Raw genomic sequence first — 26,136 nt, 5'->3', positions numbered from 1 at the left:
GAAGGAAGGAAGGAAGGAAGGAAGGAAGGAAGGAAGGAAGGAAGGAAGGAAGGAGAAAAAAAAAAAAAAGCAGGCTGAACAAGCCAGTAAGCAGCACTTCTCCATGGCATCAGCTCCTGCTTCCAGGTTCTTGCCGTGTCTGAGTTCCTGTCCTGACTTCCTTTGATGATGGACAGTGCTGTGTGCAAGTGTAAGCCAAATAAACCCTTTCCTCCCCAGGTTGCTTTGGTCATGGTGTTTCATCACAGCAATACAACCCTAACTAAGTCAATAATATAACTGAAATTAAATTAAAAGACAAAAGTTTTCATACTTTTGTATGGTATGGAGTAGCATGGTATGTTATATGAAAATACTTAAGAAATGGTACCATTTCTTATACTTTGGGACAGTTGTTTCATTAAAACGACAAGCCCTGGAAAGAGTGCAGGAATTTGAACTATGTGCTGCAGGAGGAAATAGAAAATGGAGAGCTGTTATGGAAAACAGCATGGCAGCTCTTCAAAAACACTCAACACATTTAGAAAGTGACCAGAAACTGGGCTTCCTGTTATACTCCTGAAAGAACAGGAAGCAGAGTCTCAAGGAAATAGTTGAGTACCCACACTCACAGTGGCACTATTCCACAGCAGCTGCACCTAGAAACAAACCAACTGTCCATCAGGAAATGACTGAGTGAGCGCAGTGAGGCGAATGTATGGGATGTATATACACAGGCAGCGTGGGATACTCTGCAATCTCAAAAAGAAAGGGGCTGAGGAGGTGGGCCATTGCTTAAGAGTGTTTACTGCTATTACAAAGCCGCACTGGGCTGTTCACAGCTGCCTATAACTCAGGCTCCGGAGAGCTGGTGCCTCTGGCTTCTGCAGGCATCTGCATTCAAACGCACATGCACAGACCAACTCCCACACACATACAGCCAATTTTTAAGATAAGAAAATAAACCTAAAAATATATATTTTTGTTATATATGAGAACAGTTTTGGATAATGTGTTGCTAGACTTCTGTAAAATAGCACAATGCATCTACCCACACATCAGATATTTTAACCACAGAATGCATGTGAGCTGAGCATGGCAGTGCACTCAGGAGACAGGGGCAAGCTGATCTCTGTGAGTTCAAGGCCAGCCTGGTCTATATAGTGAGGCCCTGTTCAGCTACTACCACACAATGCAACTCTGTCTCAAAATTAGTAAACAAACAAACAAATAAAAGCATGTGTGGGCAGTAAGATGGCTCTGTTACCAACCTGAGTTTATTCCCCAGGACCTCTAAGAAGGAAGAACTGGCTCCTGAAAATTGCCTCTGACCTCCACATGAGATAAGTTAATGTAATTAGAAGTTGAATACATGTGTAAACGTTTGTATATAAACAAGGAGAAAGACAAATAAACAACTGGAACACAGTTAATAACTTCTGAATCTCCAAAATGTTTGATCACATTTTTAAAAAGATTTAAAAAAAATAAACATTTTGTTAAACAGTTTTTGTTTTTTTGTTTTTGTTTTGGAGACATGGTCTCTTTATGTAGACCAGGCTGGCCTCTGCCTCCAAAGTGCTGGAATTAATGGATGCATGCCCTGTGACCCTCAAACAAATAATATGTATGTGTGTGTATGTGTGTGTGTGTGTGTGTTGGGACAGGCTTTCTGTCCAGACAGTGCTGGCTGTCCTGGTCTCACTCTGTAGAACAGGCTGGCCTCAAACTCTGAGCCGAGTTGGGATTAAAGGTGCCTATAACAAACTTTTTCAAATCAGGGAACATAGCTACTTATAACACTACATACAAATCATTATTTTGATTGTATTAAAGTGCTGTGTGGTGAAGCTGAGATTTTAAAGGTAGATTCCCCCTCCCCCCTCCCCCCCTTTTTTTTTTTTTTTTTTGACACAGGGTCTCTCTGTCTAACAGCCCTGGCCATCCTGGAACTCACTCTGTAGAGCCTCAACCCCAAGGAGATCCGCCTGCTTGTGCCTCCTGAGTGCTAGGATTAAAGGTGTACTTTCAGTTTCTCTGAGCATTCACACAGTTAAAAAGGAAACGGGCAGACCTCTCATGCCGGAGGGGTTCCTCCTCATGTGCTTGTTATTGCAGATGTCCTGGATGTTCTGGACCACGTCGGGACTCAGCCCGTGCTCCCTCATGATGACCAGCACCTTTCTGTCCATCAGGTTGTGAGACCTAAGGCAGTTGGCATAGCTGCAGTTGCCCCGGGTGAAGTGTTCACAGATGTGGAGCCTCTCACACGGCTGTGGCTGCCCGCAGATCTGTTTCCGGCCCTCTCCTTTGTAACTTTTGCATATCTACAGAAGGGATAAAGAACAGTGAGGCAAGAGTATCTGGTATCTGTCCACGCATGTCAGGGAATGAGCAAGCTCCTTTCCCATAAAAAGCAGAGGTGTACCAAGAAAAAACAAGGCACAGCCCACAGTCTTTGATGAGATAAGACTCAACTGGTGATTTATTTGGAGATAGAAGCGCCTGAAGACTAGCTAACTGATGATACAGTTCATGGAGGCGGATGCCTGTAACCCAGCGCTCAGGAGGCCGGGGCGGGGAGGATCACGAATTCAATGCCATACCTGGTATTTAATAGCGAAGAAACCTGAGCCTGGTGACACACGCCTGTAATCCCAGCATTTCGGGAGGCAGAGGCAGAGGCAGAGGCAGAGGCAGAGGCAGGAGGATCTCTGTGAGTTCCAGGCCAGCCTGGTCTACAAAGTGAGTCCAGGACAGCCAAGGCTACACAGAGAAACCCTGTCTTGAAAAACAAACAAACAAAACAAAAACAAAAAAAGGAAAGAAAGGTAGGGGAAGAAAGTAGTGTGAATTTGCTAATTCCTGGAAGAATCAAAACTGAAATAGCAAGCTATGCACAGGACTTCATAAAGGGAGTCCCAAAGAGGAAGTCTAGTTTGGATCCTAACTTACTCTACAGTTGAAAGGACATGTGTGTCTTATGTGTGACTTTGGGACTTTTGTCATTTGGTCTCTGATAGCCAGAAAGGTCCTAACCTTTCCAAGTGATTTGTATGTGTGGGGAGTGGGAGGAAGAAAGGAGGAGGAGGGGAATGGGGAAGAAGAGAGAGATCAGACAGGCAGACAGATAGAAAAGATGGAGACAGGGTCTCTCTGTACAGCCCTGGTTGGCCAGGAATTTTCGACACACACAGGCCTCCAACTCTTAAAAGGTTCACCTGCCTCTGCCTCCCATTTTGTTGTTTGTTAGCTGGGATTAGGCACAGAAGCACTTCGCTCAGCCTTGTGTTCAGTTTTTTCAGACAATTTATTATGTAGCACAGGCTAGATCTCAAGTCACAATCCTCCTTCCCTGACCTTCCAAGTGTTGGGATTACAGGCATGCACCACTATGTTCAGCTCAGTAAGGAAATTCTTACATGCTATCTAAGCCAGCAGGTCTCAACCTGTCACAGGCCCTTTGGGGGTTGAATAGTAAACATCCCCCATATCAGGATGATTTACAACATTAGAAAAATTAGTTACAAAGTAGCAATGAAATGATTTATGGGGTGGGGGTCACCACAAAGTGAGGAACTATATTAAAGGGTTGCAGCATGAGGAAGGTTGAGAACCGATGATTTAAGTAAACACATCTGCACACATAGCTCTACAGAGATGGAGTAAGACAGGGATGCTGAGGCTGAGATGAGGCCACCCGGCTGCAGGCTAGGGAGGCTGGTCAAAAGGCCAAGGCCTGAGAAGCAGCTGGGTAACTTCACCCATCCTAATAACCTTCCAGTTTCTGTTTCCTTTTCAACAGAAGAAGGTAATTATTTGTCTCATCTGCCTACCTAAAAATCACTGGAAAGCTCAGTAAGTAACAAGACATAAGACTGAATTGTACAAAATAAGGAGGATGAGGATTTGAGCCATTAGATGATTAGTGATAACTCTGGATTCACAGGCATCTGAAAGATGAGAATGTTTGGTTTAATAGGCTGTACAAACTGGGTTTGTCTGGCTCCCTGGGATGAGCCTGCATGCAGAGACAAAGGCGGACCCTAGGAACAGCGATGGAGCCACATCAGTAGGCCCCCAAACTGGATGCCAGTGCATAGAAATGCTACAGAATCTGATTCTAGACCACAGCTCCAAGTGTGGCATCTGGACCATAAGCAGCACCTGGACACATACTAGAAATGCAAATCCAGAAGCTGGGCTGTAGCTCAGTTGGTAACTCTACCAACTGCCTATTATACTTGAGGCCCTGGGTTCAAGTCCCAGTAGTATGTTCAACAAGCATAGCAGTTCATGTCTATAATATGAGCCCTCAAGAGCTAGAGAGAGCAGGTTTGTCTGAAGCCAGCCTAGGCTATAGGGTGATCTTGTCTCTAATAAAACAAAACAAAGACTGGGTGAGGTGGTACACAATTTCAATCCCAGCACTAGGGAGGTAGAGAAAGGTGGATCTGTGAGTTCAAACTGCATAGAGAGACCCCGTCTCAAAAAAAAAAAAAAATTACATATCCAAGAGAAGAGGGTTATGTGGTACATTGGCTATAATCCTAGCACCTAGCAGTAAGTCAGGAGAATCAGGAGTTCAAGACTAGCCTAGGCTAGATACCTGTGTGAGTTACAGAACATTTGAGCTACAAAGAGGGCAACTTGGGGGAATCAGTTCCGTCCTTCTATCAAGCAGGTAACAGGGCCTGAACAGGCCTGGAGACAAATTCCCTTACCCACTGAACTATCTCACTGTCCCCAAAAATTATTATTATTTTTTAGGACAGGGGAGTATGTCTTGTCTACTGCTTTATTCAGTATTTGACAAAGTAACTGATGCATCCGGGCCCTTCTAAATCTTCACAAAACAAACCACAGGACAGGTGCAACGATGCCCATAAGGGTTTGAAGCTTTGTCCAAGGTCACACAGGCAGGTAGAGGATTTTGAGCGATGCTAAAGGGCCTGAGAATGTCCCACTCTAGGGCAGAGAGGGGACAGAAAGGGAGAGAGGAGGGAGAAAGGAGAAAAATAGAGCCGAGTACTCTAGGCACCCACAGAATGCTTGGAGCTATAAAAAGGGAGATTACACCCTTTCCCCGTCAACATACTCTTACACAATGTACTACATTCAGGGCTCCTGGAGCTCAGTGGAGGCTTAAAAAAAAAAATCACCCGTGTGCCAAGCTTTTAAATCCCTCCAAGTAGCTGAATCCTCCAGAAATCTCTATCAGCTATCTTGTCTTATCTAACAGAAAAGTCTGAACTCCAACCTTCCCTGCAGCTTCTCATCTCTTTTACTGCCTCTTCTGTTTCTCTGCCTCCCTTTCGGTCTCAGGCTGGTACTGGCTTTGTACCAGTACCAAGGATTCTCCAATCCAGAGGTTTCCTCAGACATGGTGCTTTGAGCAGCATCAACTGATCCTCCACTCTCTAGGCAGGAGACTTCACCATCTACCATCCTGTCCACCTTTCCTCTAGTAATAGAAGGTCTTGACAGTCAGCCATTCATCCAGGAACTACATTTCTCAGCCTCCCTTTCAGCAAATATGACCATGTGACAGGCACTGTCAGTGAGCTGTGAGGAGATGTGCTACACACTACGTCCAGTTTCCTAAAATGTAAACTGCTTGCCTTCAATTTCCCACCAACAATCCCACTGACTTCAAGGTGGGGGTAATTGAGAAATCCCCGCACTAAGAGATAGAAGCCACATTCTAAAGACAGCAGAGCTAACTTCCTAGCCGAGTCCCTGGAAGACAGGGTAGGACCCTCTACCCGACCACATGGCATAGCTGCCCGTACCCGGGCAGGGCCTAGAGGCAGCACACTTCTTTAACAGCTCACAGTAAGCATTTTAAGCTCTTCCGGCCAGTTAGTCTCTGTGGCAACTCAACTGACCCCTGAAGGGAGAAAGCAGCAATGGAAGCGCTGTAAACACATCAGCACAGCTGTGGGCCACTAGACTTTTATTTCTAAACTGCTGGCAGCCCAGGTTTGGCCTCTGGGCTGTAACCTGCTGACCTTTGACGAGGCTATGGGGAGTAAAAAGACTTAAGATGTATGTTCTTAATCACTGAATGTAGGGTAAGATTCTCTTGGACAGCAACACAACCTGTACCTGCATCTTTCCAGCTACAATGCAAAGCCTTCCCTGATGTAAAGCATCAACTGGTCCAATTACAACTATGTCTCTTCAACTCAGCCTTGTTCACAGTGGAATCCCTGGCAGCCTAGTGGAGGAAGCATGTGAACCCAAATTCCTTCTCTTATTTGTTAAGACAGGGTCTCACCAGGTAGCCTTGGCTGGCCTGGAACTTGCTACCTAGACAGGGCTTGCCTCAAACTCACATAGATCTGCCTGCCTCCGCCTCCCACAAGTGCTGGGATTAGAGTGTGCCACCACACCTGGCTTGCTCACAATACTCTTGCCTGGTGTTTAAAGTGGTGTTGCCAGGGTTGTTACAAAGAGAAACCTTTTCTTAAAAAATCAAAAACCAAAAAAGAAAAAAGAAGAAAGTGAGAATGAGGACCTACCTCGGGCATGAAGAAAGGGTCGTTCTGAACCAGGAGAACCGCCAGCTCCTCTTGGTTAAGCCCAGAGAGCTCATGGTTCTTTAGGACCTGGAAGTTCTGTTCCGAGAGAACTTCGTGAGAGTATTTGCAGAGGTACCTGGAAGGAAGGAGGAACCGTCAGTGTCTGCATTTCACAGAAGGTGTACGAAAAAAGGCAGCCATATACACATGACACGGATGTAGAAAGAGGAGTAGGGGAGGGGAAGAAGGCATCTTGAGCTCTAAGCTAAGGGGGAGTAAAAAAGGATGCAGAAGGTGGAACTATTGGGGAGAAGAAATGGAATACCAAGAGGATGCCAGGGAGCTGGGAAGAGCACTGGGAGAGGGGAACAAATAAGACCTAAGTGGGGTGGCATGGATGTACGAAAACGCCATGATGAAATCCATTACTTCGTACACTAGCCTAAAAGACTGAACTTCAAAAGAGTTGATTTCAGTGGTGGAGCACCTGCTCAGCATGTGTGAGGTAGATTAAAAAGAAACAGTCCATTAAACTTTCACTCGGCAAAGATCAATGCTGTATCCTTTGGTAATTAACACTGGTTGTTACAGAAAGATCACAGTTTTAAAAGAAAAACTGCCCCAGCCAAGATAGCACAAAGGGTAAAGGGTTTGCCAACAAACCTGAGGACCTCAGTTTGATTGCACATACACAAATATATACTTTAAACAAACAAAACAAAAAGGAACAAACAAACAACAATAATAAAAAAATTCACTACATAGCATCAGCAGCCTGGAACTTGCTGAGACGGTTGAGGCTGGTCTCAAACTCAAAGTGATCTGCATGCCTCTGCCTCCCAGTTTAAAAAAAAAAAAAAGTAGGGTGTGTAGCACATTTTTAAATCCAGCTCTTGAGAGGCATAGAGGGGAGAGTTTGAAGCCAGCCTGGTCTACATAGCCAGTTTCAGGACACCAGGGCCACAGGACACCAGGCCACAGCCTGTCTCAAAACAACAACAACAAACCCCACTAATAATAATAATAATAACAACAACAACAACAACAACAGTGATATATTTGCCAAACAGCAGAATGGGGGGGGGGGGCTCATACATTCTTTATGAATTACACACCTCTATACAAAGTATCTGACCTTAACAGCTGTAACTTCTTTTGCCCAAATCTGTGAAAGAAAAAAACTGGCATAGGAGTGGAGGTACCTGTTCAGAAACCACTACACACTGAAAAACAAAGTTACTAAGGGGCCAGGAGGTGGCCCAACGGCCAACAGCCCCTGATGCCCTTCCAGAGAATCTCAGTTTGGATCCCAGCATCCACATTTGGGTAGCTCACTCTTAGGACCTCTATTGTGTTTTGATCTGTTTGGCTTTGAAACCAGTAGTCATAATTTATATGTCTTTTACACCATAAAATACTAACACAGTGATTCACAATAACATTGGCTTAATTCTATTCAAAAAATCTTTAATGTGCTTAACTGCTTTTGTACACACAAGGGTTAGGAGGAGTGTCTCAGTTTCTGTAAAACAACACAATGGGGACCTTAACTGTTGCCTCTGTTAAAGACATGACACATTACCTGGGTCACGACTGCTTTAGAGTATCTGGTCCAGGAGCAGAAAATAGCTGGTCTATCCAGGGATTCTTCCATTTTTTAATTTAAAAATTTTTATTTAAAAAAAATTTCCCCTTAATAATTGTCTTTCATTTCTAAATATTAAATATTACGTGCTCCGCTACTATTTTTCAGTAGTAAACAGAAATGCAAAATGATTTTCTTGAAACTGGTGAGTTTTCACAAACATAAACATATATGTGGAAAGTCATTTCTGTGGATTAGAGAGAACGGCTCAGTCAGAAAAGCGCACACCTTGCCATCGTGACAACCTGAGTTCAATCCTCAGAACATACATAAACATGCAAAGCACACATCAAATCCTCAGAACAAACAACAAACACTACACCTAGCAGCTCATCTGTACTCCAGCACTGCAGAAGTACACACGGGCAGGTCCCTGGAGCTCACAAGCCAGCAAACTAAGTCAGGTGGTGAGTTCCAAGTCAGTGACAAAACCTGTCTCAAAAAATAAGGTGGCCAATTACACACACACACACACACACACACACAGTCACTTACAAGAATGTTATTGAACCTCCTGAATTGCATTCAAATGTAACAGAACTTTAAAAAATAAACAAATAAACAAAAACAACCCTGCAGGCCACTAGCTGAGTCCTTAAATTCTAGCCAGCCATCCCCAGCACTTTCCTTTTGCTTCAAGGAAAGGTGAAGAGGCTGGTGATGACCTCCATCCTAGCCACTTTCCAGACAGGCCCTTTCCTTACTTTCCCCACTGCTAACCTTGGCTTTCAGGGTGTTTCTGGTGCCCCATGATAAGGCTGACCTCAGCTCTGCTAACTTTAGGCTTCTGCTCTGTGGTTTCAGATAAGTGCTCCCACCAGCTTCTGCTATTGAGAACCCTCAGCAGCTGGGCAAAAACTCCACCTTATCACAAACCTGAGTCCACCAGAGAGGATCTGAACAGACTGCTATAGCAGAAAAAGCTTCTGAAGGTAATGCCTTCTGGTCTCAGCCCAAAGAAGACACTTTCCTGGCGCCCCCACACCCTGTTACAGCTCTGCCAGATGTGTGGCAGTTTCCTTACCTCGAGAACCCCTTGAGGCACCTCACTCCACTGTTCCCATAGCCATTGCCATTAAAGTTCTTGTTACAGATCTGGAAATGACCCATCTGAAGCACCTGCCCAAATATTCCCACAGACAGGCAGGTTCTACCCCCTGCCTCTGATAGATTGGCAACTGTTGGCCAAAAAAGAGTAAGGAATCATTGCTTTCCTTTTGGGTCAAGCCCAGACATCCTAAGCACACTAATGGGGCTGCCTCTGCTTGGAAGCCCACTCAGAGCAAAAAAGAAGAGTTAACTTGAGCCTCTTTTGGATATATGCCTCGGATATATGCTGGATCTTGAGGTAGCGCTATTCCTAATTGTCTGAGAAAGCACCAGATTGATTTCCAAAGTGGTTGTACAAGTTTACATTCCCACCAGCAATGGAGGAGGGTTCCCCTTTCTCCACAACCTCTCCAGCATGTGTTGTCACTTGAGTTTTTTTTAATCTTAGCCATTCTGATGGGTGTAAGGTGAAATATCAGGGTCGTTTTGATTTGCATTTTCCTGATGACTAAGGATGTTGAGTATTTCTTTAAGTGTTTCTCTGCCATTTAATATTCCTCTATTGAGAATTCTCTGTTTAGCTTCATATACCATTTTTTAATTGAATTACTTGATTTGTTGCTTTTTAACTTCCTGAGTTCTTTATATATTCTGGATATTAGCCCTCTGTCAGATATAGGGTTGGTGAAGATCCTTTCCCAATCCGTAGGCTGTCATTTTGTTCTGATGATGGTGTCCTTTGCTTTACAGAAGCTTTTCAGTTTCATGAGATCCCATTTATTGATTGTTGCTCTTAGAGCCTGTGCTGTTGGTGTTCTGTTCAGGAAGTTGTCTCCTGTGCCAATGAGTTTAAGGTTCTTCCCCACTTTTTCTTCTAACAGGTTTAGTGTGTCTGATTTTATGTTGAGGTCTTTGATCCACTTAGAGTTTAGTTTTGTGCAGGGTGATAAGTATGGATCTATCGCATTTTTCTACATGTAGACATCCAATTAGACCAGCACCATTTATTGAAGATGCTGTCTTTTTCCCATTGTATAGTTTTGGCATCTTTGTCAAAGGTCAGGTGTTCATACGTGTGTGGGTTTATTTCTGGGTCTTCTATTCGACTCCATTGATGCACCATTCTGTTTCTATGCCAGTACCATGCAGTTTTTTATTACTGTTGCTCTATAGTACAGCTTGAGATTAGGACTGGAGATCCCTCCGGAAGATCTTTTATTGTAGAGGATTGTTTTAGCAATTCTGGGTTTCTTGTTATTCCATACAAGGACATTTGCTCAACCATCCATGTTCATAGCAGCTTTATTCATAATAGCCAGAATCTGGAAACAACCCAGATGTCCCTCAATTGAGGAATGGATACAGAAATTGTGGTACATTTACACAATGGAATACTACTCAGCAATTAAAAACAATGAAATTTGCAGGCAAATGGTGGGAACTAGAAAAGATCATCCTGAGTGAACTATCCCAGAAGCAGAAAGACACACATGGTATATACTCACTTATAAGTGGATATTAGACATATACTATAGATACTCATACTAAAATCTGTACACCTAAAGAAGCTAAGCAAGAAGGAGGACCCTGGGTGAGATGCTCAATCTTCATTCAGAAACGCAAATGGGATAGAGATCAGAAGGTGAAAATAAGGAACAAGACAGAAGCCTACCACAGAGGGCCTCTGCAAGACTCTACCCAGCAGGGTATTAAAGCAAATACTGAGACTCACAGCCAAACCTTGGGCAGAGTGCAGGGAATCTTATGAAAGAAGGGGGAGACAGAAAGACCTGGAAGGGTCTGGAGCTCCACCAGGAGAGCAACAGAACCAAAACATCTGGGCAAAGGGGTCTTTTCTGAGACTGATACTCCAACCAAGAACCATTTGTGGAGATAACCTGGACTCTGCACAGAGGTAGCCCATGGCAGCTCGGTCTCCAAATGCACTCCCTAATAAGGAGAGCAGCCTGACCAGGTCACAGAGGAAGACAGTCCTGATGAGACCTGATAGGCTAGGGACAGATGGAAGGGGAGGAGGTCCTCCACTATCAGTAGACTGGAGAAGAGGCATGGGAAAAGATGAGGGAGGGAGGGCGGGATTGGGAGGGGATGAAGGTAGAGCTACGGCTGGGATACAAAATGAATAAATTGTAACAAATAAAAAATTATATTTAAAAAAAAAAAAAGGAAGAGTTACATTGAGCTGGCTGTTGTCCTTGATGCTGCCCTTCTTAAGGCTCCAGATTTATTTTTAAGTTTTATCTCCATTTTGAGGCAAAGTATACTCTCCCTAATCTCTGGTCCAGCTTCCATCTGGTGCGTGTATGTCTAGTCTGAATGTGGTTGGTGCCCCCATCCCCAGCAGGCCCTGCTGTTTCCCCCACAGGCTTCGGGTGTCCCCTCAGTGGCTTCCTTTGGGATTTTATCTTGGCCCTCACTTCAGCACACTGACCAGCCACAAAGGTGGAGCAGTTTGCACTTGTTGTCTGAGGAAATACAGAAACTAGCATCTATCACACACTTCCTGACTGGAATTATCAATTACAATAATCCCTAATGTGGGCAACTAAGGCCCAATAAACTGAAACCTAAAGAGTGACGCAGGTGAGAGGAAGAGCAGGTCACTCAACTCAGACCTCAAAAAACAAGAGGGAACGGGGGCTGGAGAGATGGCTCAGAGGTTAAGAGCACTGGCTACTCTTCCAGAGGTCCTGAGTTCAATTCCCAGCAACCACATGGTGGCTCACAAGCATTTATAATGAGATCTTGTGCCCTCTGCTGGCGTGTAGGTGTACACGCAGACAGAACATTGTATTAATAATAAAGAAATAAACCTTAAAAAATGTGTTTAAAAAAAAAAAAAACAAGAAGGGAGGAAAAAAACCAAATCTCTAATCTGCAAAATTAAAAACAAGTAGATCAGTAGGGATGTTTGAAGCCACTGTTCCTCTACTAGCTGGTAAATTAGGTGCAGAATAAAAGCAGACAGAAGGATAAAGGATAATGGGTAAAGTGCAGCAGGGCAAAAACCAATTTGGACGGCTGCTGGGAGGAGACACCTGCAGCTGCTGAGTCTAAGTGGAGCTAAGGTTAAAGCTTCCTTCCCACTTTCCTCTCAGTATACTTCCTAGCTCAAGAGCCTGATGCCAGCTGAACCCAGACCTCATGTCAGAGTCTCCCAGGACCTCTTGCAGGAGTCTGAGCTGGTACCTCTCAAAGAGGGTTGGTTAGAGCCTCAGGTCCACCCCGCTCCCTCCCCCTCCCACCGACTGAAAAAGAGCTTGCTTACAGTCCTGACTGAATTGCCCAGGACAATGCAAACATTTGCAGACTGCCACTGGCAACAGAGCAGATACACAGCAAGCAAACAGCTCCAGTCAGAGGAAATGATATCTTTGAAAAAGAAGCAAAGATGTCCATGAAAGAGGCAGGAACATCCCTCAGACCCCAAGCCTAACATCAAATGACTTTTCTTTTGCCATTCTAGCCACATAACAACTCTATAACCCAGGCAGTCCATGCTCTCCCCAGCTGAGGGGCATGGCCTCAACAATCTAGCTGGGAAAGCAGTTATCTCAGGCAACCATAATCACCAGCTGAGGACTGCTTACAAACACGTGACCCGGCCACACCTGGAGACTGGCTCATTTTCACTGCTGTGAGACCTCAAGTGATTCTAATGTGTTTTCTGAGCTAGGCGTTCCCCTCTGGGCCTCACAGGTCAGTAGACTTGCCAGCTGCTCAGTAAAAGAAAACTTGAGAGTCTCAGGTTTTGAAGGTAACTACATTGAAATATTCTTTCCCTCTCCACCCAAGTCTTTTGTTTCCCATAACCTATGAGGTTGATAAACACAAAGAGACGGTTGACTTGCATAGAAAACAGGAAATAGTGCATTATAATGCAAGCTAGGTAGAAAAGGAACCAGGATGTGTGAAAGATATTATCTAGACATTGGTCTAGAGAATAAAATGTTAGCAACCAAAAACAACCCAATAAAGTCTTGTTTTAAAAGCACAGGACTCCGATTCTCTTTGTATTTATGAAGTTTAAGGTTACACAGCCAGGTCATGAGAGGGTAGGGATGGGTCACTGAATTTGGACCACTGGATAGGATGGAGTAAAAAACAAAAACAAAAACAAAAAACAGATCAGCACAACCAAGGATATGAAGAGAGGCAAAGAGTAGGCTTAAAAGGCTTTGCTCACAGCTGCATTACCCATAATACTGTAGGTGCAAAGGGAGCTCAGCCCACTGTTTTGTGTGTGTGTGTGTGTGTGTGTGTGTGTGTGTGTGTAAAGGTAGGACTGGCACCACTATTCTTTCTCAAGTTATTTCGATGTGTAGCAAAACTGGGGACACCCTTCCCTAAACCAGCATTAGGACTAAGAAAAAAGCACAGAAAACAGGTGTGTGGCACACTGCACTTGGGAGGCAGAAGCAGGAGGATCTCTGTTAGTTCAAGGCCAACCTGGTCTACAGAGGGAGTTCCAGGACAGCCAAGGCTACATAGTAAAACCCTGTATCAAAAAACCAAAAAAAAAAAAAAAAAAAAAACAACAACAACAACAACAAAAAACCAACTGCTCCCCACCCTCCAAAAGAAGAAAGAATAAAAAATAAAGAGGAATTTTTTGGGAAAGCAGCTATGCTCACCATTATACCACCAACGCTGCACCACAGAGGATTTTTTTTTAAAAAAAATCATTGTTTATAGTATTACTTCTATAGAATTTCTTGCTTTAAGTTTTATAGAATGTTACCGACACTGAATGTCAAGCTTGGTTAAAGTAAAATAAATAAATAAACAAATAAATAAATAAAACATGAAGCAAATATGAAAGAGAACAGATTCCCCCAAAATGATTTGTCTGGCTTGCAAGCTGCTTGGTCACCAGGTTGCAGAAAATAGCCAATGTAGAGTGTACCTCTACTGACAAAAAAGAACTTCCTAGGAGGTTCCCTCCTGGGTAAATAATCCAAATTAAGTGTCACTTGCTCAACTGAAACACAAGCTCTGAAAACATGCCTGGCAGAGGCAAAGCAGAGGCCACGCCCTGTGTGATGATGCTATCAGAGGAAAGGTCGGAACAGACTAGTCAAACAGGCAGGAAGGAGGTCAGAGGTGGCCGGAATTGGGGCAGGAAAGCATCAGTGTGAGGGAATTCTTTAGGGGGTGTTATGAAGTGTTCTGGATCTTGATAGAGGCGATGAATGTTTATACAATGCCAAGAATGTGCTGACTGACACAGAATTTTAACAAGGTTTGGCTATATTTTAAAAACAACATAAAATAAAGACCTTTACAAACAAAAAACAAAAACCATGAGCTGGGCCTGCTGATTCAGGCCTTTAATCCCAGCACTGGGGGAGGCAGATACAGGCTGATCGCTGAGTCCAAGGCCAGCCATGCCTACACAGAGTAACTCTGTCTCCAAAAAGCCAAAAAAATACAAACAAAAAGAATAATATGCTAAAACAACCAAAAAAGAATGCCAATAAAATGCATCAAGTCCAACAAACTACAGAAATGAATGATTCAGAGTGACACAGAAGTTTGTCCTAAAGATTAGAGGGCATGAGGCTCTGCCCATAGATAGATAGATAGATAGATAGATAGATAGATAGATAGATAGATAGAAAGAATAAAGCAAAAATTTACATTCCCTTCATTGGCACAAATCCAAAGGGCTTATGAGACTTTGACAGGGCCAAAAAGCAAGAAATATTCTTATCTAATGTGAGTGTAACTTGGCCAACACTCTTCTCCCCCGACCCCCTTGACACAGGGTCTCGCTGTGTAGCCCTGTCTGACCTGTGTAGATCAGGCTGGCCTCAAACTCAGAGCTCTGCTGGCATTAAAGCCACGTGCCATCACAGACAGTTCCACAAACACTCTTTAGGATTTAGCATTGTCATCTCATAAAACTTACGGTAAGTTTGGAAAGTTCCATTATTGGTACTATAGGGAATGTTCAAAGAAGCAATCAATTATCATGATTTAGTGACAAAAAATTTAAAACAATCTCAATTTTAATAATAGGGAAATAAGTTGTGTATGAACATGCAAAAGAAAGCTACATTTCCTGAATAATCAGAATAGTCCACCTCTGAAATCTGTGGGATCTAGAGCAAAGCTGTAATTGAAGGCCCATGTGAAATGCCTATATATTTAACAGTACTAAGAAGTCAAGCTAAGAGTCTGTCGTGTTCTTTCCAACTACTATGACAAATATAGGTCCACAATGACCAGGATAGCCAGTTCTGAACCCAGAATTTCCCAGCTGCTTGGTCTCAGCGTGGAAGGTCACGGGCCTGTTCCCAGCTCTAGTGCACCAGTTTCTTCCTGCCTTGGTTTCACCCTACACCTACAGAACTGACAACCTGAGGTCGTGGATGTATCAGATTGTACAAGCCACTACCTTCCACACACAGAAAGACCTCAGGAAGCATAGATAGACTCTAGAAATATGACTTGAGAATTTTATGGGCCCAAGAACCCCAAGTATGGTACAGGCTTAGGGAAGGGGTGGTACAGGCTTGGGGAAGGGGTGGTACAGGTTTGAGGTGGGCATAATTCCTTGCTATTATATAGTCTTTTAAAAGAGGATATGGAAACAACTTGGCAGAAACCAGAACCAAGCAAGACCCATAAAACCCAGAGCTCAAGGCAACAGGAGAAGAGAAAATAAGGGCAGGTGCGGAACATGTTGAGCAAACAAGAGTAAATGAAGCCCGACGAGCCATCATTTGGGGTCCCCAAGAGGCTGATTTGAAGACCTCCTCAACTCCGACATCCTGTTAGAGTCCCCTATATAAAAGGTGCAGCACTGGCATGCAGCCAAGGCATTCCTGTCCATGTACACCCTGAGATTCTTAGAATACAATGTGCCATGTGAATGCGTGTTATGCTGGATTGCTTAGAGAAGAGGGATCAACACAGACCCAAGCTTTTCTGCCCTGCATATTTTCCATCAGCACTTGGTTGAACCCAAAATGTGGAGCTTACAAATAGCCTAACACGGATATCACCTATTGGTTTGTAGATCTGAAAACAGGCAAAAGAATGGGACTAAAGGATGAAAACAAATATGCTGAGGCCTCTCAGGGCTCCTCATTTTTTAAGAGATAGGCAAAAATTTAAAAAGTTTCTCTGTGAAGGTGTGCACCACCACGCCTGGCTCTATATCCCTTTTAAAAGTTCTTATTTATTATTGTGTGTGTGCACTAGTGTGACATGTATGGGGGCACATGCATGCTAAAGTGTGTGTGTGTAGACACCAGAGGAGAACTTTGTGGATTTGATTTTTTTTTTTCTTTCTTCAATCTTTCTGCGGACTTTGGGAATTGAACTCTGGTCATCAGGTTTGCAAGGCAAGCACTTTTGCCTCAGAGACACTGCGGGGGAGGGGGGGATCACCTACACTAAGTTTCAGCACTGAATACCATAAAAACAGGAAGCAGCCCAGAGAAAACCCCCACAGTGACAGAAACCGTAGTAACAGATGGCCTTGAGACAGGCTGCTCCAACCAGCTCAACAATAATCAGGTCTGCAAGGGGAATAACTTGAGTTAATGAAAGACCTCATTTCATACAGCTAGTAGATAATGGGGTCATGCATGTAAGATTAACCTGTCACCTCTGCCGGCTACAAGCCACGGTGGCCTTTGGTAAAAACGTAAAGTCCTCCATGCTTGTTTCATCTGATTAAGAGAAGTTTATTTTATTTACTTATTTTAATTTAATCTATGAGTAATTTGCCTACGTGTATGTATGTGAACCCATGTATTCCCGGTGCCTGTGGCGGCCAGAAGAGGGTGTCAGATCCCACAAAACTGGAGTTACAGATAGCTTTGAGCTGCCACGTGGCCAATAAGAACAGGCCGTGCTTTTAACTGCTGAGCCACCTCCCAGCCTCAAGACGTGATGGTATATGCCTGTAACCCTAGACCCAAGAGGCCGAAGCAGGGGGATTTTCTTAAGTTTGGGGCAAGTTTGCACTACCGAGCAAGGCTCTGTCTCACAAAACCAAAAGAAAAAAAGAAAAGAACCAAGTCCACATAAGCGTGTTGGTCTCCACATGTGCTCTCTGGCATACATGTAATCCCCTACACACATTGTACACCTAGGCACACATACACAACAACAATAATGTTAAAATGTTTTTTAAAAAGGGAAGGACTTGTACTCATTCTCAGGAGCTACAGACTAACTTAGCTGTCATGTCTACTGGGCTGATGGCATAGTTAGTGTCTGTATTACACCTGGGACTTGAATTTCAGGTTTGGAAATATATCATGTCAGCAAAGCAAACAGAAATTTCCTAACTTGAGTGCCCAAACAAGTATACACAAGTATACCCAGGAAAGCCTTGTTGTCAACTAAAATGTATAGCCAGAAGCATGACAAAAAGAAAGACAGGAACACCGAGACAGGAGAATTCCTATGTATAAATTAAGAAAAGTACTACAGAGGAAGTATTAAAGACCAGCAAAAATACACGTTGCACCACATCATGCAAATACAGCGTATCATTGCGGGTATTAATTAGTTGACTGACCCTATTAGCCAGTGATCCAAGAGAAAGCTATTAATACATAACAACATTTAAAAGACGAAATTTTGTAAGAGCTGTTAAAGGGAAAATACTATAAAATACATGTGATTAAAAAAAAAAATGTTTCCTAGACTTCAGGACAGTCTAGGGCTGGAGAGATGGCCCGGGAGTCGGGAGCACTGGCTGATTGCTCTTGAGAGGACCAGGTTCAATTCCCAGCACTAATGAGTGGCTCACAGCTGTCTGTGGCTACAGTTCCGGGGGTCTGCTTCTTTCTCCCACCCTCCAAGGATAGCAGGCATGAGAAGGTGGTACGCGTGCAGGCAGAACACCATACACATAAGAAAACAAACACACTCCAGCCAGGTGAGATGGTGCCTGAGGTAGGCGGATCTTCGTCAGTTTGAGGGAAGGCCAGCCATCCAGAGCTACCCAGTGAGACCAAAAAAGAAAGAAAGAAAAACAAAACAAAACAAAACAGAACAAAAAAGAAACCTCACCACCCCGCCTGATGCCACCCAAAAAATAACGACTTTTCTGGAGTGTCTATCCAAACTTAAACCACCAAAATAAGCCCTCTATTATGTATGATCTTCCAAACTATGTGGGGTTTTTGTAAAGTTAAAATGGCTGTTTCAAACCAGACAGAAGTAGTAATAATAACAAAATTCATAAAGCTAAAAATTCTACACATGTGTGCTACAAACTGAAATGACATTCCGAAAACATGTTGGATACACATCAAAGTAACTATGGAGCATGTCTATATGGGTGTTTTATGCTGAAAACACAAGTTAGACTACTGAGGCAATCAGAAGAATTTGAATACTAAATTAATTGATAAAGTAAACTTTTTGTTGGGGGCTGAGGATGTAGCTGCACTGGTAAAGGGCTTCCTAGCTAGCATGCACAGGGTCCTGGGTTCCATCTGTAGCACTCCATATTCCTGTTATGGTTGTGCCAAGCATGTAATCCCGGCACTTATGTGGAGATTGGAGGTTCAAAAACTTCAAGGTCATACCTAGCCTGACAGGAGTTCTTAACTATGGCAAGACCCTCTCTCAAGGGAGGGGAGAACAACACAGAAAGATATTTCTAAAAACATGATTGTTGTATAGTGCAAATACTAATAAAATATAGTCCTTAACTGTTCGAGATACTGAATGTGTAGCCAATAAATAATCATACATCATTTGCTTTAACAGAAAACACTGGAGTCAGGGACGAAGATGGAGAATAGGTGACACAGGACAGGCCACTTAGTTGGCGGTTGGTCTAGTGCTATGTATTCTAATGCTAAATACTGAACCCCCCACCCCCAGATCTGCTTTCTATCCAGGCCAGCACATTCTCCCATACACCAAGGGATGTTGCACCAGACCAACCCCCAACACCAAAAAGTTAAAATGTAAAACTGCCAAATCAAAATGATGGCCACCTGGAGACTCAGCAGTCTCCCCTCTCCACTTCTTAATATGCTGAGAACTGTAGAAAAACACTGAAACTTTTAAAACTAAAAGCCAGCACTTAAGTAAAGAAATTCTTAGAACAGGCAACAGAAAAAAGAATCACAGAGCATTCTAACCTGTTGCTGCTCAGCACAGTGCTAGAATGTTCCTTTTCCACTGCTACCCACTTCCCTTCCTTCAGACTCAGCGATTTCTTCAGTTACAAGCAGCAACTTAGACCGCTTCTTTTAAACGTAACTTCCAGTGTCACTCAGACAGGCTTTCACACTGTTGCATCATAACATTAAACATTTAGGTAAAGGGGCAAAGGGGCATACACACATTTCTTCAAATACTTCATGAACTAAATGAGTTCTTGTTCCAAACAGTAAAAAAAAAAAAAAAAAAAAAAAAAAAAAAAAAAAAAAAAAAAAAAAACCACTTCGTCCATTTAAAACGCTCCTCCTTTGTGTGTTTTGATACACACATCCTGGAGGTGAGTGGCTCGAGTTTTTCTGCTAGTAAATAGATGATTAAAAAAAAAGTTTAATGATCACTGTTTCCAAAACAGGGCAACACTCACAGTTTTTAAAGAATTAACAAAGTGTGCAAAATACAGTGACCAGAAAAATATAAATGAGCAGAAATATGGGCCTGGCAGCACAGACCTGTAATCTCAGTCACTTGGGAGTGACAGTAGGAACTCAACCACGTTCAAGGGCTATGGATTGTCTTCGAAGGCAGCCTGGGTAAACTGGTGAGACTCTGGCTCAAAAAGATTTTTAAAGACTCCAGTTGAGGGGGTGGGGTGCTTGCCTGGCATGCAGGAGGCCCTCTTACCAGTCTTAAGTACCACCACCACAACCATAAAAAAAAAAAAAAAAAAAAAAAAAAGGCCAGGTAGGAACAGAGGCAGCTGTTGCCTTTGGAGTTAAAGTACTGTGCAACCTGAACGAGTGGGTCGCAAGAAGGTGGGTCACTGTGCCACCACGCAGACTTAGGGAAGGAGGCTGAGAGATCACTACATCTTTGGTAATTTGGCCGGGCGGCACAACCTGTCGCCAGACTTCTAGGAGACAGAGGGGACTTAGGAAGTCTAGGAGTTAAGAGCTGCAGCGGGCCCAAGGGTTGGTGTATCGGAGCCGCCGGAGGGTACGCAGCAAGGCTAGGATTCTGGGGCAATCACCACGCGCTGGGGTACCAGGGTAGCGAGGAGGCAAAGATCTGTGTGCAACTTCTCCAAATTCTCGTTGACCCAAAAGTACTTAGGATTCTGGCGGGCGATGGAAAGGGTAGAGACGCAGCCTACTCTCTGACTCTCTACAATATCGCTTTGCCCAGTGGCTTTCAACCTGGGGGTCGAACGACCTTTTTACAGGGGTCGCCTAAGACCATCGGAAAACACAGATATTTGCATTACGCTTCCTAACAGTAGCAAAGTTACAGTTATAAAGCAGTAACGAAAATAATTTTATGGTTGGGGCCACCACAACCTGAGGAATTAAAGAGTCGCAGCATCAGGAAGAGAGAGAGAGTTTGTAGGGGAGCGCGTGACATCCACTCGGCCCCCCGGCCTCCCCCTACCTTCCCCCCAGGAAGCAGCCGGGGCTGGGCAGGGAGAGAACTTTGCCTATCCCCGGCTCACTAACCTCTGGGACTGTGCATAGTGGCATCGGCCCAGCAGGTTGAGCTTGCAGAGGTGCAGGCTGTCGCAGGGGCTCTGGCAGTACTTGCGACGGCAGACGCGGGCTCTTGTGGCGGCCACCACCGACCGAGTGATCCCGGCCTGGCCTCCGGTCTCCAATAGCACGAAGCGATCGGGACCCGCCGTCTCCAGCAGCTCCCAGAGTTGCGGCTCAGGGAGGCTGATCTCCTCCAGCAGCTCCTCCAGGGTCATGCGGCCCCCGTGGGCGCACAGGATCTTGGTGATGAAACAGCACACTCCGGGGTCGGCCATGGCGCGCTATGGCTGCCGCCGCTCTGGTCGCCGCGCGGGACTCTGCTCCACCGAGAATCGAAACTTACGGGCGGCCCGAGGGGCGGACGCGGGCGGTGCCGCTTGCAGAGAAGAACGGTTTCGCTTTCCAACTCTGGCAGTGGCGTCACGAGGCTCGACCTCACCCGGCGGGCCCTGGGGTCAGAATTCAAGTCAGCGGCGCGGGAGAGCGAACGGGGAGAGAGCGACGCGACGCCGGCAGGTCGGCGGCGGCCCTCGGCTCCAGGCTCGACGGGAGGCTCCCCGAGCGCCGCACCGCGGGGCCGCCACCGCGAGCGGAGGAAGTACGGTGTTCTGGAGGCGAGAGGCTCGGGCGGAGTTTTGATAAGCCCGAGGCGAGTGACGCACCCCCGGGGGCCCGCAGGAGGCGTCCTCGAGTCCGCCCCACCCAGCCGCGGACAGAGCTGACCCTGGCGAGCGCTTCCTGCAAGCGGGGCGCTCTGCTGGGTGTCGTCCATCCTCGCAGCCGCTCCAGGACCTGGATGCTATTGCAACTCCGCGCTTGAGGAAATAACTTGAAGGAAGAAAACAGGTGGATCTCGGAAGACCGAGGTTCTCAAGAGTCTGTTTCCGGGCCTGATCGCACTGCGCCAGGTCTAGCACTGCGACTTTCTACGCACCGCCGAGCCTCTCTTAGAGGGCGGTGATTCTTTTTCTCCAGGTTTCATTGCCTTCTCCAGTCCTGTTTGACCCTTTCTGGCTAATTTTGTTGCCCTAAACCAATTGCTTAGAATATCCCCAAATTTCCTCCTCCCCCACTTGGCATGAAGATGATTTTTAAGGTAAACCCTCTGAGGTACTGTAGAGGCAGAAAGAACTATTAACTACTTTTTCCACTGAGGAAAGCAAGGCTAACGAAATTAAAGAGCCATACATGTCCCCAGGGAGCTTCCAGAAGATTCAGCTGCTCCGGGCCATTAGCACACAAAAGCTCAACGTAGCCTTCCAGACTCTCATTGAAATACAAAAAAACTGTCTGCCCTTCCGACCCCTTCCCTAGTTAAATTGAGACTTAAAACTTGAGGGGAGGAGGCATGAGGGTGGTACTAGAAGGAGAGGAAGGAGGGGCCGGCGATCAGGCTAAAAAGTGAGTAAATGAAAGAAAAGAAAGAGAAAAGAACAGAATTATAGGGAAAGAAACCACCAGACATTGCTGCATTCGTGGCTAAGGGGAAAAAAAAGAGAGGGAGAGAGAAAAAAAAAAAAAACCACTCTATTTAGGACAAATGTCTTTTCTTTGATTCATCTATATTCTCAGCTAATTTGCAGGCCCCCAAACACGAGACACAAATTAGGAAAGGGAAAGGGCTTTCCTTTTAGCACTCCAAAATAAAATAGGATAGGATCACTTATCAGATACGAAATAAAGCTTTCTTTAAAATCTGTAGACATGGTGCAGGGGTGAAAATGTGAGCCATGTAAGAGGGCAGCATGGGTGCCTGCACACACACACACACACACACACACACACACACACACACACACGCAAACATACAAACACACAGTGCACACACACATGCTCACACTCACTAAAATAATATTGAAAGATTGGCATGGTGATTTCATGCCTGTAAAATCAGCACTTGGGAGACTGAGGAAAGGGGATTATAGGCCAGGAAGATGATTTAGCAGGTAAAGGCACCAGCTGCTAAAACATAGGACTCAAATTTGACCCCTAGAACCTCCCCACATGCTGGGAGAGCTTACTCCTGCAAGTTGCCCTCTGATCTCCACCACATTCTCAATCTCTCTCTGTCAATAAATGTAACTTAAAATTTAAAAACAAATTAATAAGAAATTAAGTTCTTCAGAAACTTGGGTTAGAATCACTCTGGGTGTGGTGTGGTAATTCACAGACCTACTGAGAAGAGTTCTTTGGTGTGAAAAGTAGCCTCATCTGGCTACTGGTTGCCTCTTGCTTCTTGGTTCTGTAGTTGTCTTTTAATCCACTTGGCCTTATTTACTGTCTGACAGGTTTCCAGAGACCTGTTCTTATCAAATCAAGTAAAATCAGAATGCTTATTGACTGTCATCTGTGTGCTTCTTACAGGGGTGACTCTGAAGACAGAAATCAAAGCAACAGTCCCTGCTCTCAGAGAGCGTGTGCATTGTAAACGGGACTTCTCTCCAGCTAGGGGAATAAGAGCAGTCCTAAGAAGGATCCAGAACTAGTCAAGTCACTCCAGTAAATGGATGAGGGACTGGGCAAAGGGAATACAAGAAATAGTAAATATGAGTCTTTTCTATTAAATACTATAAACTTTTATTTAGGACAAGGAATTAAAACATTTTTTATCACCCCCATCTTTTTAAGAAAGACTTTCATGTGAATATTAAACAACGCCCAACCAGTAAAACCTTTATTTGTACAAAGGCACTGCTGCATTCTGGGAACCTGAGTGACTGAAGTGGATGACAACCCCTTTCTCCTTTCCTTCCAATCAAATAAGACCATAAGGTAGGACCTAGCTAGCATGGGAGATGAGGGAGACAGGAGGACTTCAGTCACCACCTACCTGAGTTAGCTACCCAAGTAGCTAGGCTGCTGGCACACACCTTTATCCCAGCACTCAGGAGGCAAAGGAAGCAGATCAAGGCCAGCCCAGCCTCATGCAAAAAGAGTCCCAGGTAGCCAAGGATATATAGACTCTGTCTCAGAAGAAGGAGGAGGAAAGCCAGGCAGTGGGGGGCACATGTGTTTAATCCCAGCACTTGGCACTTGGGAGGCAGAGGCAGGTGGATCTCTATGAGTTTAAGGCCATCCTGGTTTACAGAGTGAGTTTCAGGACAGACAAGGTTACACAGAGAAACCCTGTCTTGAAAAACCAAAAGAAGAAGAGGAGAAGGAGGAGGAGGAAGAAGAAGGGAAGAGCCAAGTGAGCCTCCTACTTCTGTGTGCTCTCGCTTCTGAGGACACCCTCTTTATCAAGAGTAAAGTTTGCCTTGCAGAGACCCTTCAGCTAGAGTAGTATTCTCCTTCTTTGAGATCCCTAAATATTTTCCTGACATGAACATGCTTAAAGAATGTAGAGTAAGGAGTGTTACTGACTCAGCCTTTCGCTCTTAAAAGTAACCAATCCCAGGAATGATTACCTAAACCGTGGGGCTAGAGAGCTAGCTCAGCAGTTAAGAAAATTTGCTGCTCTTGCAGAGGGACTTGGTTTAGTTCCCAGTACCTTCTGGTGGCTCCAACCACGCCACATGGTGGTCTGACCTCCACAAGCAACACAACAAACACATATAAAAATGAAATATAAATTAAAAAAAAGATGACTTCCAGTTCCCACCATAAGATCTGTAAGAGACTACACTGTGCAGGCATGAAATACTCCCCCAGGGAACCCTCCATCTCTCTGGAAAGCCCTGCTCATTGTTTCTAAATGAAACTTTTCTGCTCACTTCTTGCCCGAATTTCCTTATTCTTCTTGGGCATAAGACAATAAACTTAGAAGCCCCTGGGTGGCTTTGGTGGCCAATTATTTTCCAGACACCCTAACCTCCACACCCACAATGTTAATCCACCTACAGCAAAGAAAGCGCCAGCACACTCAAGAGCCCAAATCAAGGCAGTTAGTGGTACTTCTCCAATGAGATTAAGAAGATTAAAAAAAAGAGTCCTTGCTGGGGACATGTTTGTTTGTTTGGTCATGTGTAAAAATAAGGTCTTTTTAATGCTACCTTTGCTCCCAAATAATGACATGGAGGACTTTATATTTATTAATAATAGATTTAGTCACTATTGCTGGGCATATTCTCAGTTAGCTCAGTCTAAATTAACCTGAATAATCCTCACACTGGCCTACTTCCCAACTACATGGCCTGTTACCTGCCATCTTAGTCTCACCCTTACTGCTTCTCTTTCATCCATGTCTTCATGGTGACTATTCTCAAGACAAACATCACATCTGGGACCCCCTCACTGGGATTGGAAGTCCCACATATTTCTCCTGCCCAGCTATTGGCTGTTTAGATCCTTATTAATCAATTAGAGGGTGGTGGAGAACAATTTTTACATAACACTGAGATAGGAGAGGCTTCATATAAATGACAATGCCAGTGTCTATGCTCAAACTGCAACCGGATCTCTGGGTTCAGAAATCAGCATTTGAATACACAGTGCACAAAACATCCCCCACCATCTTTCCCTTTTAGTCCAATAAAAGTCTCTTTTTCTTCATTAATAAACTATATACAATATGAACAATTGAAAATTACCAGATAAGAATTACATTCATAATGTCCAGTCCATTTGTATTTGTCAACCTTGGAGAAAGTACTCTACTATCTATTCTATCTTGGTGATTTCAAAGTTCTGTATTTAAATCACTTTTTATCATAACTTGCATTTATCAACCAATAAATATCTTTGTAGACTTTAAAACATTTTCTTAAATCCTAAACAACTTAAGCTTAATTATGAGACTGTAACTATCTAGTCTTCAACTCCAACAGAGATCTGAGAAAGATAGATATTGCCTGAGTAGACAGGAAGTGCAGAGCAAGCAGCTTCCGAGGCTCTAGAAATGATCGAGGTGGCTAGATGCCTGGAGAGACACCTAGGTTTCTCTGTAATATTGTGTCATCATCTTCAGCCTTCTGGCCCAGAATATCTGGCAGAAATTTTTTATGAAGCGGGAAATATGAAGCACTTGCCTACCTTGTCCTTGCAAAGTTTGGCAGTTAAGTTTTCTGTGTCCCACTTGTCCAGTGTAGAGAGCATAATAGCAGCAGTTGAAGCAAGGGCAGTTTTGCCCAGCTAGCCACATTTGAAGCAGCTCCATGCGAGGTTCTTTGATACCAATCATCTTGTTTGAAGTAGAGTGGAGTGCTGCTAGGAGCTGACATGTCTCACTGTCAAAAAAGCCTTTTATTAATAAAACATCTTAAAATGTCATACTTTGCAGATCTCTGAGGTTTTTGAAGTCCATCTCTTTACC

General features: G+C 44.3%; 1 protein-coding gene across 1 annotated transcript in view; it reads right to left on the bottom strand.

Moving 5' to 3' along the window:
- Zc3hav1 (zinc finger CCCH-type containing, antiviral 1) overlaps positions 1 to 21,473 on the bottom strand; it is a 52,174-nt gene extending 30,701 nt beyond the window's left edge. The window contains exons 1-3 of the mRNA XM_055602076.1: positions 20,853 to 21,473; positions 6,504 to 6,639; positions 2,054 to 2,306 (exon numbers count right to left, since the gene is read on the bottom strand). Of these exons, the coding sequence (XP_055458051.1) occupies positions 2,054 to 2,306; positions 6,504 to 6,639; positions 20,853 to 21,160 (697 nt within the window). The 5' untranslated portion in view covers positions 21,161 to 21,473. The remainder of the gene's footprint in view (positions 1 to 2,053; positions 2,307 to 6,503; positions 6,640 to 20,852) is intronic.
- Positions 21,474 to 26,136: the final 4,663 nt, after the last annotated feature.

The sequence above is a fragment of the Psammomys obesus genome, unplaced genomic scaffold (genome assembly GCF_907164565.1).
Source record: "Psammomys obesus unplaced genomic scaffold, mPsaObe1.curated_primary_1811, whole genome shotgun sequence".
Taxonomy (NCBI): domain Eukaryota; kingdom Metazoa; phylum Chordata; class Mammalia; order Rodentia; family Muridae; genus Psammomys; species Psammomys obesus.
This window is presented reverse-complemented; position numbering and strand designations above follow the sequence as displayed.